This window comes from Dendrobates tinctorius, unplaced genomic scaffold (assembly GCF_039654945.1).
Source record: "Dendrobates tinctorius isolate UK_male_01 unplaced genomic scaffold, ASM3965494v1 ptg000004l, whole genome shotgun sequence".
Lineage (NCBI taxonomy): Eukaryota > Metazoa > Chordata > Amphibia > Anura > Dendrobatidae > Dendrobates > Dendrobates tinctorius.
Window position 1 is genome coordinate 10,957,785 of NW_027361672.1, and position 13,597 is coordinate 10,971,381.

The 13,597-nt window shown below is 41.5% G+C and overlaps 1 protein-coding gene across 1 annotated transcript in view; it reads right to left on the reverse strand.

The window, feature by feature from the left end:
• KIAA0319 (KIAA0319 ortholog) overlaps positions 1 to 13,597 on the reverse strand; it is a 61,585-nt gene that overhangs the window by 15,213 nt on the left and 32,775 nt on the right. Inside the window, exons 13-15 of the mRNA XM_073566131.1 lie at positions 13,449 to 13,597; positions 5,561 to 5,712; positions 2,713 to 2,851 (exon numbers count right to left, since the gene is read on the reverse strand). Of these exons, the coding sequence (XP_073422232.1) occupies positions 2,713 to 2,851; positions 5,561 to 5,712; positions 13,449 to 13,597 (440 nt within the window). The remainder of the gene's footprint in view (positions 1 to 2,712; positions 2,852 to 5,560; positions 5,713 to 13,448) is intronic.

A 13,597-nucleotide genomic window follows, 5' to 3' on the forward strand; every position in this document is an offset into this window, starting at 1 on the left:
TACTCATATATTATCTTTAGGTATGACAATAAAGAACATAAATTGTTATAAAGCCTGATTATATTCCAGTTTTCAAACTTAGGAGGATTTGTAGGGTAGAGAGAGAGAGAATTTTTATGTGCCAGAAAGGCTGTGGGGGTTAAATTAAATTAAGAGAAATTGATCCTGGCATGCTCAGTTTGAAAAAACGGAATCCAGCGATGGATTCCGTCTTTTGATGGACAGCAACGGATCCTGCGCCCATAGGCTTCCATTATAGCCAACGACGGACGGCGCTGGATACGTCGCTGTCCGACTTTTCGACATACACAAAAAACATTACTTTGTCCGTTGTCTCCGGCCGAGACAAATTTATGATGGATCCGTCAAATGACGGATGAAACAAACGGCCATCCGTCACAATCCATCGTTAATACAAGTCTGAGAAAAAAACGGATCCAGCAGGAAAATTTGCTGGATCCGTTTTTTTCACAAAACAACGGATTTTGACTGAAACAAAAAGATTGAAGTGTGAAAGAGGCCTAAGCCATGTCGGAATTATATGTGGAAGTCAACAGTTTAGCCATGCCAAAAATATATGTGGAAGTCAACAGCTAAGCCATGCCGGAAAAATATGTGGAGGTCAACCCTTAAGCCATGCCAAAAATATATGTGGAAGTCAACAGCTAAGCCATGCCGGAAAAATATGTGGAGGTCAACCCTTAAGCCATGCCGGAAATATATGTGGACGTCAAGTACAATAGTCGACAGGTACATAAACAGTGTGGGCAGCGTCAGACTATCCTGTATTTCTCTTGAGTTACAGATTGTGCCGTATACCCCCGTTGAACAGTTCATGATAAAAATATGACATTTCCCAAAATACAAATCACCATGACTTGATTGGTGGAAACAGTGAACCAACATGCAATGATGGGAGATTTCAGCTCAGACACCAACAGCTCTAAAAGCATCTCTGTTCTATTGTATCTCTACAAAATAATAATTATATAAAGTTACTCAATGTTTTCTTTTCTTTTACTCTTTTTCTCATGAATTCCATGTGATCTCATCAGAAAAACCTCTGTGGGTCATCATGTAAAAATCAGACGCACATGGAGGCTCAGTTCATGGGTTCTATTATTGCTCTGCTCTAAAGCTATTTGGCAAAAAACCTCCTAATACTGGACTATTAGATGTCATTGTAAGACTGGACGGCTCTTTAAACACAACGGGGAAAGTGACTTTGCCCTTTGTTGTAATATGAATTTTGCTTTATGTTATTCCAGCCTGATAAGATTGATGACTCCATTGACGACATAGCGTAATTATTGATCCAGGTAACTTTTCAAAATGAGCTGACATGTGTATATAAGGAATAACCCTATCTATGGCCTTCATATGACTTCTGCATTATTTACCATTTTTTTCCCTCTAATTTTTTCAGTTCTCTCATGGCTGGTGGAGACTAGCTGCCAGCATGTCTTTCCTACACAGTAAACAGAAAGAGAAGATTCCTGCTCTTCTTTCTCTAGAGTACACAGGAGAAGCAGCATGGAAGAAATTATAGAGCAGTACTGAGCAGTGTGGCCTTGAATGCAGCATTGAAATTAAAGGGAACCTGTCATATGAAAAAAAAAAAACACTATTAACCTGCAGATATGGCGTTAATCTATAGGTTTATAGCATTCTGAACCTGCCAAACTCCGGTACTTAAAGGCCCACTGCCGGGAGGAAATGAAAGGAATTGTCCACTACTAGGACAACCCCTTCTTGATCTAAATGTTTAGCCCCAATAAAAGAAAAAAAGCTTACACTCGCCTCCCATGCTGGCACTGTTCCAGCGGTGTCGGCACTCGTAGTCCCAGGGTTCTCGTGCAGTTATTGCGACACGTGAGCATGGCGCTGAATCAGCGCTGACGTCAAAGTCGCGGGAGGTGATAATAAGCTTTTTTATGTTATCGGGGGCAAATGTTTAGATCAAGAAAGGGTTGTCCTAGTAGTGGACAACCCTTTTATCGTTCTTTCTCTTGACAGCGTTCAGATTTTAGTCAAAGGACTGAATTGGCATCCCCCCGATGCCAATGCGGGTTCAGTCCAGAGGGTGCGGGCAACACTGTCGCTTTCTATATACAGAGTGGAGACTGAACCCGTGGGGGCGCCACCCCTGTGACTAAATTCAAAATTTCCTCTCAGCAACAAAGCCCTAAGTGTGGGCTCTGGGCAGGTTCAGAACGCTAGTAACCTGTAGATCTGCAGGTTACTAGTGCTTTCATGTGACAGGTTCCCTTCAAAAATATTTCATAGAAGCAGCAGCTCGAATCGGATGTGTCTGCTTGGTCTCTCACTTTGTTGAGTGCTCTTCTTCCTCTTACCCTTTCAAAAAATTCAATAATAGCTGCAACCTGACATGATACTCTGCTGGCCGGCCGTCTTGTTGTAGCCAAACAGAATTTGAACTGTTTTTCGGAGTGGAAGATGAGTTCAGGAAGAAGGGGAGAGCGAAAGAAGCGGCTCATAAGTGGAGATAAAAAAAGCTAATGTCTCTGCTAACATGTCACAAAGTTTCTTATACTGTATTTCTTTGTGGCTTTGATGTATGCAAGGTTTGTTGAAATGATAATGACCATTTAACTTCTTTTTAAAAATTGTCTTTTTATCATTCCTGACATGTTTGTTCAATGATTATCTGCATCTACATCTGCCATCTACTTGTTTTTTAAACTTTCATACCAGGACGCACTTCCACTGTTGCTGTGTCAATATCTGAATCTCCTTTGGCATCTGTGACCTTCAAATGAAAGATATATATTCCCTCTACCAGATTGGTGAGATGAAGAACTGGTTTATTCTCAGATGAGTCCAGCACATCCTGGCAAATGAAAATATGTATGTGGTTAACAGATATAGGAGCGAACTGAAGAGGGGAACAGAAGAAGACTATTAACAGCAGATACAACAATTTAAATGCCCATTTACCATTTAGGATATCGAACTGTATGGTGTGTAAGGTTGACTGAAAAAAATGTATATCCTAAAGTGAATGCCCCCAAAAAATGTGATGTACACAAGTTACATACAGAGGCTTAGATTATAATCTGAGTTTTAGATCAATGTAGAATTAAAAGAAATCTGTCAGTAGGATTAACCCTTCTAAGCCGTCTATATAGACACGCAGGTCACAGGAAGATCAACAAAATGATTTCCTTTTATCTGCTATCCATTAACTTTTTCCAGAGAAATCGACGTTTTTGTTAATATGTAAATAAGCTGTTAAGATCTATGGGCCAGACATAGTTCTCGCGGAGAATCTCCCTATGGAGTTTATTTTACCCCTTTTCCAACCTTAGATGTATGGGTAAGTCTAAGGTTGGCTCCCCCTGTTTGCTTGTTTGCTGTGGGCTCTGGCGTTCAGACTGCAACTTTTCTGATTAAATCAGTTGACATGTGCCCCTAACAGCCGCGGGTGGAATCGCGATCCACCCACGGCTGTTAATACTGTATGTTAAATTCCGCTGTCAATCTCTGACAGCAGCATTAAAAATGCTCGCACCTGAAGCGCATCATTAATCCCGCCCATCAGCACCAGTGTCAAATCACCGAGGGTCGCTGACCCCTGTGGTTGTCATTGCTGGATTGCTATGAGTGCCACCCAGCAGTCAGCACTCATAGCAAGTGAGCATTTCTGCGACACAGAGCAGAGCTGAAGCATCTTCTAGTCTCCCATGGAGACTATTGAAGCAAGTGTAAAGTAGAAAAAAATGTTTTTAAAAATATTAAAAAGATGAAAAAATGTAAAAGTTCAAATAGCCTCCCATTCAAAATAAAACAACAACAAAAAAACACATATTTGGTATCGCCACATTCAGCATCGCCCAATCTATCAATTTATAAAAAGAATTTATCCGATTGGTAAACGGTGTAACAAAAAAAACAAACAGAAGACGCCAGAATTAAATGTTTTTGGTCGCCACAACATTGCATTAAAATGCAATAACGGGTGATCAAAAGATCATATCTGCACCAAAATGGTATCAATAAAAACATCAGCTCAGCACACAATAAGCCCCCGCCCAACTCCAGATCACGAAAAATGGAGATGCTATGGGTCTCAGAAAATGGCGACTTTTTTTTTTGAGACATTTGGGATTTTTTTTTCCACCAGATAAATATTATTGAACATGGTAAAAAAAACAAAAAACAACTATTGAATTGCACTTTGATTTTTTTTTTCCATTTTTCAATACAGTACTGTATATGGCAAAACCAATGGTGTCATTCAAAAGTACAAATTGTGACGCAAAAAACAAGCCCTCACATGGCCATATTGACGAAAAATAAAAAAGTTATGGCTCTTGGAAGAAGGGGAGCAAAAAACAAACTCAAAAACAAAAAAACCTCAAGGTGGTGAAGGGGTTAAATGAACGGAGTGTTACCAGTGAGACATGTAGTAACTGACAGTCTGCTCTCCTGACCTACATGTCTCACACTGGAAATGCTCCCTTTCATTTAAAATATGCTCTGTAGGCAGATTCTTAGGGAATTCTGTGCCCTGCCCATAGATCTTAACTTATTTACATATCCTAGCTTATTTACATATTAAGAAAAATGTGGATTTCTCTGGAATAATTAGATCACAGATATCAGGGTATCATTTTATTCAACTTTCTACGACCCACATGCCCATGTAGATGGCTTCTCTGGGCCACCCTTACCCATGGGCAACTTAGCAGCAGAACCGGCTGTACTTTTGGTATGCCCACCTCTGGTCCTAATAACCTGCAAAGGACATAAATACCCCAAAGAGAGGCCTCATAAGGTGAAAATTATGAGTCCCTCAAAGTCCCTCAGACTTTGCCTCATAGTTTATTCTTAAGCAAAATCTAACAGTTGCTGCCCAGAGGCTTGACTTTGACGCATAAAATATTAATGGACAACATTTTACCTCCTGCTGGGGTTAATTATGTGCTATAAAATGTTGAAAAAAAACCCGCTATTCTGCCATTGTTGCTTGGGTTTGATTTTTATAGTGCAAAGTTTGCGGTAAAAAATTACCTAGTAACGCAGGTCAGTATGATAATGGGACAACCAAATGTATATACGGTAGATATACTTTACTGCTTTAAAATAAAATTGAATTAGTTCATGACTCCATTTTCTGAGACCCGTGACTTTTTTCATTTTGCAGCAATGAAGCTGTCGAAGGGGCTATTCACCACTTCTCTTGATTGTTTTTGCCATCATTTTACATTTTGAATGATTGGACTTTTACAGACGCTGTAATACCAAATGCACTTATTCAGTCTACGGTACTTTGAAGTCCAACCCCAAACATAACTTTGTAGGAATACCAATATGATCTGCCACTTAATGCCACTGTCAGCGATCGACAGTGGCCTCTACGTCAAGGGGTTATGTATGTCAGCAAACGGTAAGGATATTTTCACACAGAACAATATTTTCCATGCTGTAGAATTATTATGTCACTGCTTTTTATTATTTCTTGAGTACTTTTATCACTTAATGTGAATTCTAAGAAGCAGAATGCAAAAAGATGCCGACTAAAAGTGTTGGTAGGTACCCCGGCTGCTGGGCTCTGGCCGTCTCTTGTCCACTTGTACGATGCTATACCTTGGTCATCAACGGATTTTGATCCATCCAGAGAAATGGAACTATTAGGAAGCACAAGAACATGTGTCCCACCAGCATTAGCCTTTGGGGGGTTGTTCTGTCCTAAAATAAGAATATTTTTGTTATAAATGTACACATAAAGTAAAAGAAACACTCGTATAATAATCATTTTATGCAAATAGTTTGGAGTCTCTAGGTCAGCACACAGTGTGGCACATATTAATAGTACTGTATGCGATAATGTAATTGTATGACAACTGGTGCAAATATCTGGTAGAAAGCCCTAAAATAGGTGTTGTCACTACATCTGATTCATGCACACCTTAGCCTCTTTTTTATAATATAATAAAACAAGTAAGACAAGAATGAGTATGATGCCAGCCAAGTACACAGTGTAGCCGTGTGGATATACTCTTTGGCCACGTAAGCACTTTGTATTCAGCCATATGGTGCCTCTGCACTTTATAATATATTCTTCCCCTTGAATATCTTCGGAATATAGCGTATGATGATAAATAACATATTATTTTAAAACTTATAAAATTATTTTGAGTCTGCATATATTGGACCTATAGATATCCACCTCTACTTTTATTACATCTTGCATTGAACCATACTACATGCAATCAAATATATAAAGCTCAAGTGTGTGTATGTGTGTATGTCTGGGATTGGCATCTGCACCGTCGCAGCTACAGCCACAAAATTTGGCACAGTCACATGTCTGGACCCCGAGAGTGTCCTAAGCTATGCTGTGAGGCGAAATTTTAACCCCGCGCATTCCAATTCACCAAACAATTTTGCCCCTATCTACATAATGGGGAAAAAGTGTGTGTGTATCAAGCACCGCCCCTCATTATGATGTCATAATGGTTGCCATGGCGACGCTGATGTCATCATAGGTTGCAAGCCCCGCCGCTCATTATGATGTCATAATGGTTGACTATGGTATGGAGGATGTGTGATGGGTATATGGGCACTGGACTATGGGATGGAGGATATGTATGACGGGTATATGGGCAAGGGACTATGGGATGGAGGATGTGTGATGGGTATATGGGCATGGGACTACGGGATGGAGGATGTGTGATGGGTATATGGGCACTGGACTATGGGATGGAGGATATGTATGATGGGTATATGGGCATAGGACTATGAGATGAAGGATGTGTGATGGGTATATGGGCATGGGCCTATGGGATCGTGGATATGTATGATGGGTATATGGGCATGGGACTGTGGGATGGAGGATGTGTGATGGGTATATGGGCATGGGACTATGGGATGGAGGATGTGTGATGAGTATATGGGCACTCAACTATGGGATGGAGGATATGTATGATGGGTATATGGGCACGGGCCTATGGGATCGTGGATATGTATGATGGGTATATGGGCACGGGACTATGGGATGGAGGATAATTATAACTTGCTATAACTAACCACAGCTAGTTATTATGCCCGGGCAGCGCCAGGCTCTTCAGCTAGTATATATATATATATATATATATATATATTGTGGTACAGTAAAGGGTGTTTTACTGGATGGAAGATATGTTTCTCCTAGCAGATTAATGTTTGGCCGGGTTTTTCCTTAACCCCTTAGCGACAGCCAGTTTGCAGCTTAATGACCAGGCCAATTTTTACAATTCTGACCACTGTCCCTTTATGAGGTTATAACTCTGGAACGCTTTAATGGATCCTGCTGATTCTGAGACTGTTTTTTCGTGACATATTGTACTTCATGTTAGTGGTAAAATTTCTTCGATAAGTCTTGTGTTTATTTATGAAAAAAACAGAAATATGGCAAAAAAATTTTTTCAGAGAGATGTGTCACATAAATTTCTTAATAAATAACATTTCCCACATGTCTACTTTACATCAGCACAATTTTGGATGCAAAATTTTTTTTTGTTAGGAAGTTATAAGGGTTAAAAGTTGACCAGCGATTTCTCATTTTTACAACAAAATTTACAAAGCCACTTTTTTTAGGGACCACATCATATTTAAAGTCATTTTGAGGGGTGTACATGACAGAAAATACCCAAAAGTGGCACCATTCTAAAAACTAGACCCCTCAAGGTGCTCAAAACCACATTCAAGAAGTTTATTAACCCTTTAAGTGCTTCACAGGAACGAAAGCAATGTGGATGGAAAAAATTAACATTTAACTTTTTTTTGGAAAAAAATTACTTCAGAACCAATTTTTTTTATTTTCACAAGTGTTAAAAGAGAAAATCAACCACAAAATTTGTTGTACGATTTCTCCTGAATATGCCGATACCCCATATGTGGGGGTAAACCCCTTTTTCAGCACACGGCAGAGCTCGCAAGGGATGGAGCACCGTTTGACTTTTTCAACGCAGAATTGGCTGGAATTAAGATCGGATGCCATGTTGCGTTCGGAGAGCGCTTAATGTGCCTAAACAGTGGAAAACTCCAACAAGTGACCCCATTTTGGAAACTAGACCCATTAAGGAACTTATCTAGATGTGTGGTGAGCACTTTGAACCTTCAAGTGCTTCACAAAAGTTTATAACGTAGAGCCGTGAAAATAAGAAATCCATTTTTTTTTCCACAAAAATGATCTTTTCACCCCCAAATTTTTATTTTTACAAGGGTAACAGGAGAAATCATACCCCCACAGTTATTATGCGATTTGTCCTGAGTACGCTGATACCCCATATGTGGGGAGGAACCACTGTTTGTGTGCATGGGAGAGCTTGGAAGGGAAGGAGTGCCATTTTGGAATGCAGACTTTGATGGAATGGTCTGCGGGCATCATGTTGCGTTTGCAGAGCCCCTGATGGGCTTAAACAGTGGAAACCCCCTACAAGTGACTCCATTTTGGAAACTAGACCCATGAAGGAACTTATCTAGATGTGTGGTGAGCACTTTGAACCTTCAAGTGCTTCACAGAAGTTTATAACGTAGAGCCGTGAAAATAAGAAATCCATTTTTTTTTCCACAAAAATGATCTTTTCACCCGAAAATTTTTATTTTTACAAGGGTAACAGGAGAAATCATACCCCCACAGTTATTATGCGATTTGTCCTGAGTACGCTGATACCCCATATGTGGGGAGGAACCACTGTTTGGGTGCATGGGAGAGCTTGGAAGGGAAGGAGTGCCATTTTGGAATGCAGACTTTGATGGAATGGTCTGCGGGCATCATGTTGCGTTTGCAGAGCCCCTGATGGGCCTAAACAGTGGAAACCCCCAACAAGTGACTCCATTTTGGAAACTAGACCCATGAAGGAACTTATCTAGATGTGTGGTGAGCACTTTGAACCTTCAAGTGCTTCACAGAAGTTTATAACGTAGAGCCGTGAAAATAAGAAATCCATTTTTTTTTTCCACAAAAATGATCTTTTCACCCCCAAATTTTTATTTTTACAAGGGTAACAGGAGAAATCATACCCCCACAGTTATTATGCGATTTGTCCTGAGTACGCTGATACCCCATATGTGGGGAGGAACCACTGTTTGGGTGCATGGGAGAGCTTGGAAGGGAAGGAGTGCCATTTTGGAATGCAGACTTTGATGGAATGGTCTGCGGGCATCATGTTGCGTTTGCAGAGCCCCTGATGGGCCTAAACAGTGGAAACCCCCAACAAGTGACTCCATTTTGGAAACTAGACCCATGAAGGAACTTATCTAGATGTGTGGTGAGCACTTTGAACCTTCAAGTGCTTCACAGAAGTTTATAACGTAGAGCCGTGAAAATAAGAAATCCATTTTTTTTTCCACAAAAATGATCTTTTCACCCCCAAATTTTTATTTTTACAAGGGTAACAGGAGAAATCATACCCCCACAGTTATTATGCGATTTGTCCTGAGTACGCTGATACCCCATATGTGGGGAGGAACCACTGTTTGGGCGCATGGGAGAGCTCGGAAGGGAAGGAGTGCCATTTTGGAATGCAGACTTTGATGGAATGGTCTGCGGGCATCATGTTGCGTTTGCAGAGCCCCTGATGGGCCTAAACAGTGGAAACTCCCAACAAGTGACTCCATTTTGGAAACTAGACCCATGAAGGAACTTATCTAGATGTGTGGTGAGCACTTTGAACCTTCAAGTGCTTCACAGAAGTTTATAACGTAGAGCCATGAAAATAAGAAATCCATTTTTTTTCCACAAAAATGATCTTTTCTCGCCCAAATTTTTATTTTTACAAGGGTAACAGGAGAAATCATACCCCCACAGTTATTATGCGATTTGTCCTGAGTACACTGATACCCCATATGTGGGGGGGAACCACTGTTTGGGCGCATGGGAGAGCTCGGAAGGGAAGGAGTGCCATTTTGGAATGCAGACTTTGATGGAATGGTCTGCGGGCATCATGTTGGGTTTGCAGAGCCCCTGATGGGCCTAAACAGTGGAAACCCCCCACAAGTGACCCCATTTTGGAAATTAGACCCCCTAAGGAACTTATCTAGATGTGTGGTGAGCACTTTGAACCCCCAAGCGCGTCACAGAAGTTTATAAACGCAGAGCCGTGAAAATAAAAAGTCTTTTTTATTTCCACAAAAGTGATTTTTTAGACCCCAATTTTTAGACCCCCAAAGTTGGTAAATAGTGGAAACCCCTCAATTCTTGCTCCAACCCTAACCCCAACACACCCCTAACCCTAATCCCAACCCTAATCCCTAATCCTAACCCTAATCCTAGTTCGCCCTAACCCTAGCCCAACCCTAGCCCAACCCTAGCCCTAACCCTAGCCCAACCATAACCCTTAACCCTAGCCCAACCCTAACCCTTAACCCTAGCCCAACCCTAACCCTTAACCCTAGCCCAACCCTAACCCTAGCCCTAACCCTAGCCTAGCCCTAACCCTAGCCTAACCCTAGCCTAACCCTAGCCTAACCCTAGCCTAACCCTAACCCTAGCCTAACCCTAACCCTAGCCTAACCCTAACCCTAGCCTAACCCTAGCCTAACCCTAGCCTAACCCTAACCCTAGCCTAACCCTAGCCTAACCCTAACCCTAGCCTAACCCTAACCCTACCCTAACCCTAGCCTAACCCTAACCCTAGCCTAACCCTAACCCTAGCCTAACCCTAGCCTAACCCTAACCCTAGCCTAACCCTAACCCTAGCCTAACCCTAACCCTAGCCTAACCCTAACCCTTATGGAAAACTGAAAAAAAAAATATTTTTTTTATTTCATTATGTGTGCCTATATAAGGGGGTGATAAACGGGGGGGTTATGTACTATTTTTATTATTTTGATCACTATGATCGTTTATCATAGTGATCAAAATAATGAATGGAATCTGCCAGCTGGAGCCAGCAGATTCCCGGCGGGCGCACTGCGCATGCGCCCGCCATTTTCAAGATGGCGGCGCCCATCGGATGACGCCGGCGGGCGCGGGACCACTGGGAGGGGACGGAGGACAAGGGAGAGGTACCGGGAGGGGACCGGGGGGATCGGGGACCCTATTTCTCTATCCTCTGATGTGCGATCACATCAGAGGAAAGAGAAATTAAATGTAAAATCGCGGCTTTTTTTTTTTTTGCGGTCGCCGTTATAGGGTTAATAACTGCGATCGCAAAAGCGGGGGTCGGTAAAAACCGACCGATTCATGTTCTCTGGGGTCTCGGCTACCCCTGGCAGCCGAGACCCCGGAGAAAATCCGACACTGGGGGGCGCTATTCACTTAAATCACAGCGCCGTGAATTAACGGCGCTGTGGTTTAAGTACCCTTAATTACCGCCGTTAAAAGGCGTATCGGCGGTCGTTAAGGGGTTAAAGACGGGACCTGCGATGATGTCAGGGTCACGTGATCAGCCCATTTGATGTCTACCTCACTGGTGGGAGGGGTTAGGCCCAATGTAATGGAGGTTGGTGATTGCCACAGTGAGAGTGTGTTTCTGGAAGCTACAGGAACTTGTGTGGACTCAGCCTGGAACTTGTATATAGGATTCCCGTGCTGCAGGACTATCGCAGCAAGACTCGGAAGAACCCTGGGAATAGCACCTGGCGGATGCCGCAGGACCTGGCAGCCGCTTAGTTACGCCCGTCCCGTGCAAGGGGTGAGTCTGGGACCAGTGGTTCTCCAAGCTGGAGTATGTGTTTGATTTCCCTTACGTTTTGTTAAGCTGCTGGTTACTGAGTGACATTAAAACCACTGAAATTGGACTTTAAGCCTGTGTGTTGCCTCATTACTGCCGCCCAGCTATTGCCTACCAGAGCGAATCCCTACAATATATACATATAAATTGTATATATATTAATGCAAATCTGTTATGTTGTAAAAATGTCAGGGCCCAAATACACTAATTTTAGTGTTTAACACCCAATGTGACATAGAAGCACTTTGCCATAGATTTATCATTTGTACTGAAGCATGATATATAATTTACCAGCACCTTGTATGACTCCACAGTTTTCACTGTACAACTTTAACAAAACAGCATGAATTATTTTTGGGCTAATTAGCTAAAAAGCTATATGCTCAGCTCAGTGTATAAATAATTCATTAAATTCATATGTGCATGTTAAATTTGGCCTGAAAAATGAAGCCGAAATGTCTTGACAGATGGGCTGGAAATCAATAAGCATGTCTACTATACACCAAACTAATGAAAACCCAATGTAGTGTGTATGGTGAATAGTAGATAGCATGTCGTTTTTTTCCATACACACTCTTTATAACCTGTTAATAATCCAGTATATTGGACAATTTGGCACCTATCATCTCCTTTTACTTTTCACTAAAAGAGTAACCATCATTTTAATTTATATTCCATAAATCATTAGTGCAGGTGAAAATAACAAACTTTGTATGATATCTTAGCGCAATCTGCTTCTTTCTCCTCCTGGACTGATCTTTCATTCTCAAAATTATGAACTCATAGCTAAAATCTGTGTTCTGTGAAGACAGATTATCACATTATTGAGATCGGAGATGGCAGTCAATGGTTTTAAATTTCTATGGATAGAGGAGCTGGGAGAAGTCAGCCACAGATATTCTGCTGCAAGCTGCATAGAACATAAGGAGTACCAACTGTCATCTATTTCGGTAAGAAAGACTGGCACTACTGCTCCTGAAGTGTACATTCTCAAGGAAAGGACTGCCATCCTGACTTCAGCACAGAAATGATGATATTGAATAAAGATCTTGATGCAATAAGTGAATATTTTATTTTGAACCGGCAAGAAAAGATCCAACGTTTCAACCAATAATGGGACTTTTGTATTGCCGAGGAGCAATGTATCAGTAGATGGGGCTGTGTGCAGGCTGTGGGAGAAAATATTCAAGATCTTCGTCCTTTATCATCATTTTGGTGCTGAGGTTATTTGCCTACACCTCCTATTTCAGTAATGGAGACATCTATATTCACTGAAGAAATATTTTATCAGTAAATGAAGAATTTTTAAGGTGCTTTCCCACTGACTGTGTCGTAGTAGACTACGTCTGAGTGTCCACCTCCCGTAGGTGTACACTCCCGAAAATGATGCACGGCAGAGCTCACGTTCGCTATGCCGTCACCATTAATGTCTATAGCCCCATCGGCGCATATGTTAGGATCCCGTTTTGTGGGGGATTTCAGACGTATGCCCCGACGCAGACACAGAGTGCATTGTGAAAGCACCCTAAGAATGAAAGATCAGTTCACAAAGAGTAAGAAGCAGATTTCTCTAATAAGACATATTACAAAGTTTCTTTTTTCATTTGTACTTTTGATTTAAGGAAAAAAAATAAAACAACAGTTACTATTTAATTCAAAGAAGCAAAATAGAGCAGGCATTAAATTTAGTAATAATAAATCTCTTAAATTAAAGTCACTACAGTAATCAGCAGTGTTCCCAGTAAAAGAAAAAAGATCCTATACCTTCTTTAACAGTTAAAGTCAGGACAGCCGAGCTCTCTAGCCCTTGATGGTCTTTGACAGTCAAACGAAAGTGGTATGTACCGATCTCAAGGTTAGAGACAACGGCCACCGGTTTATCACTCTCCTGAATGGTCACCACTGATGGCCCG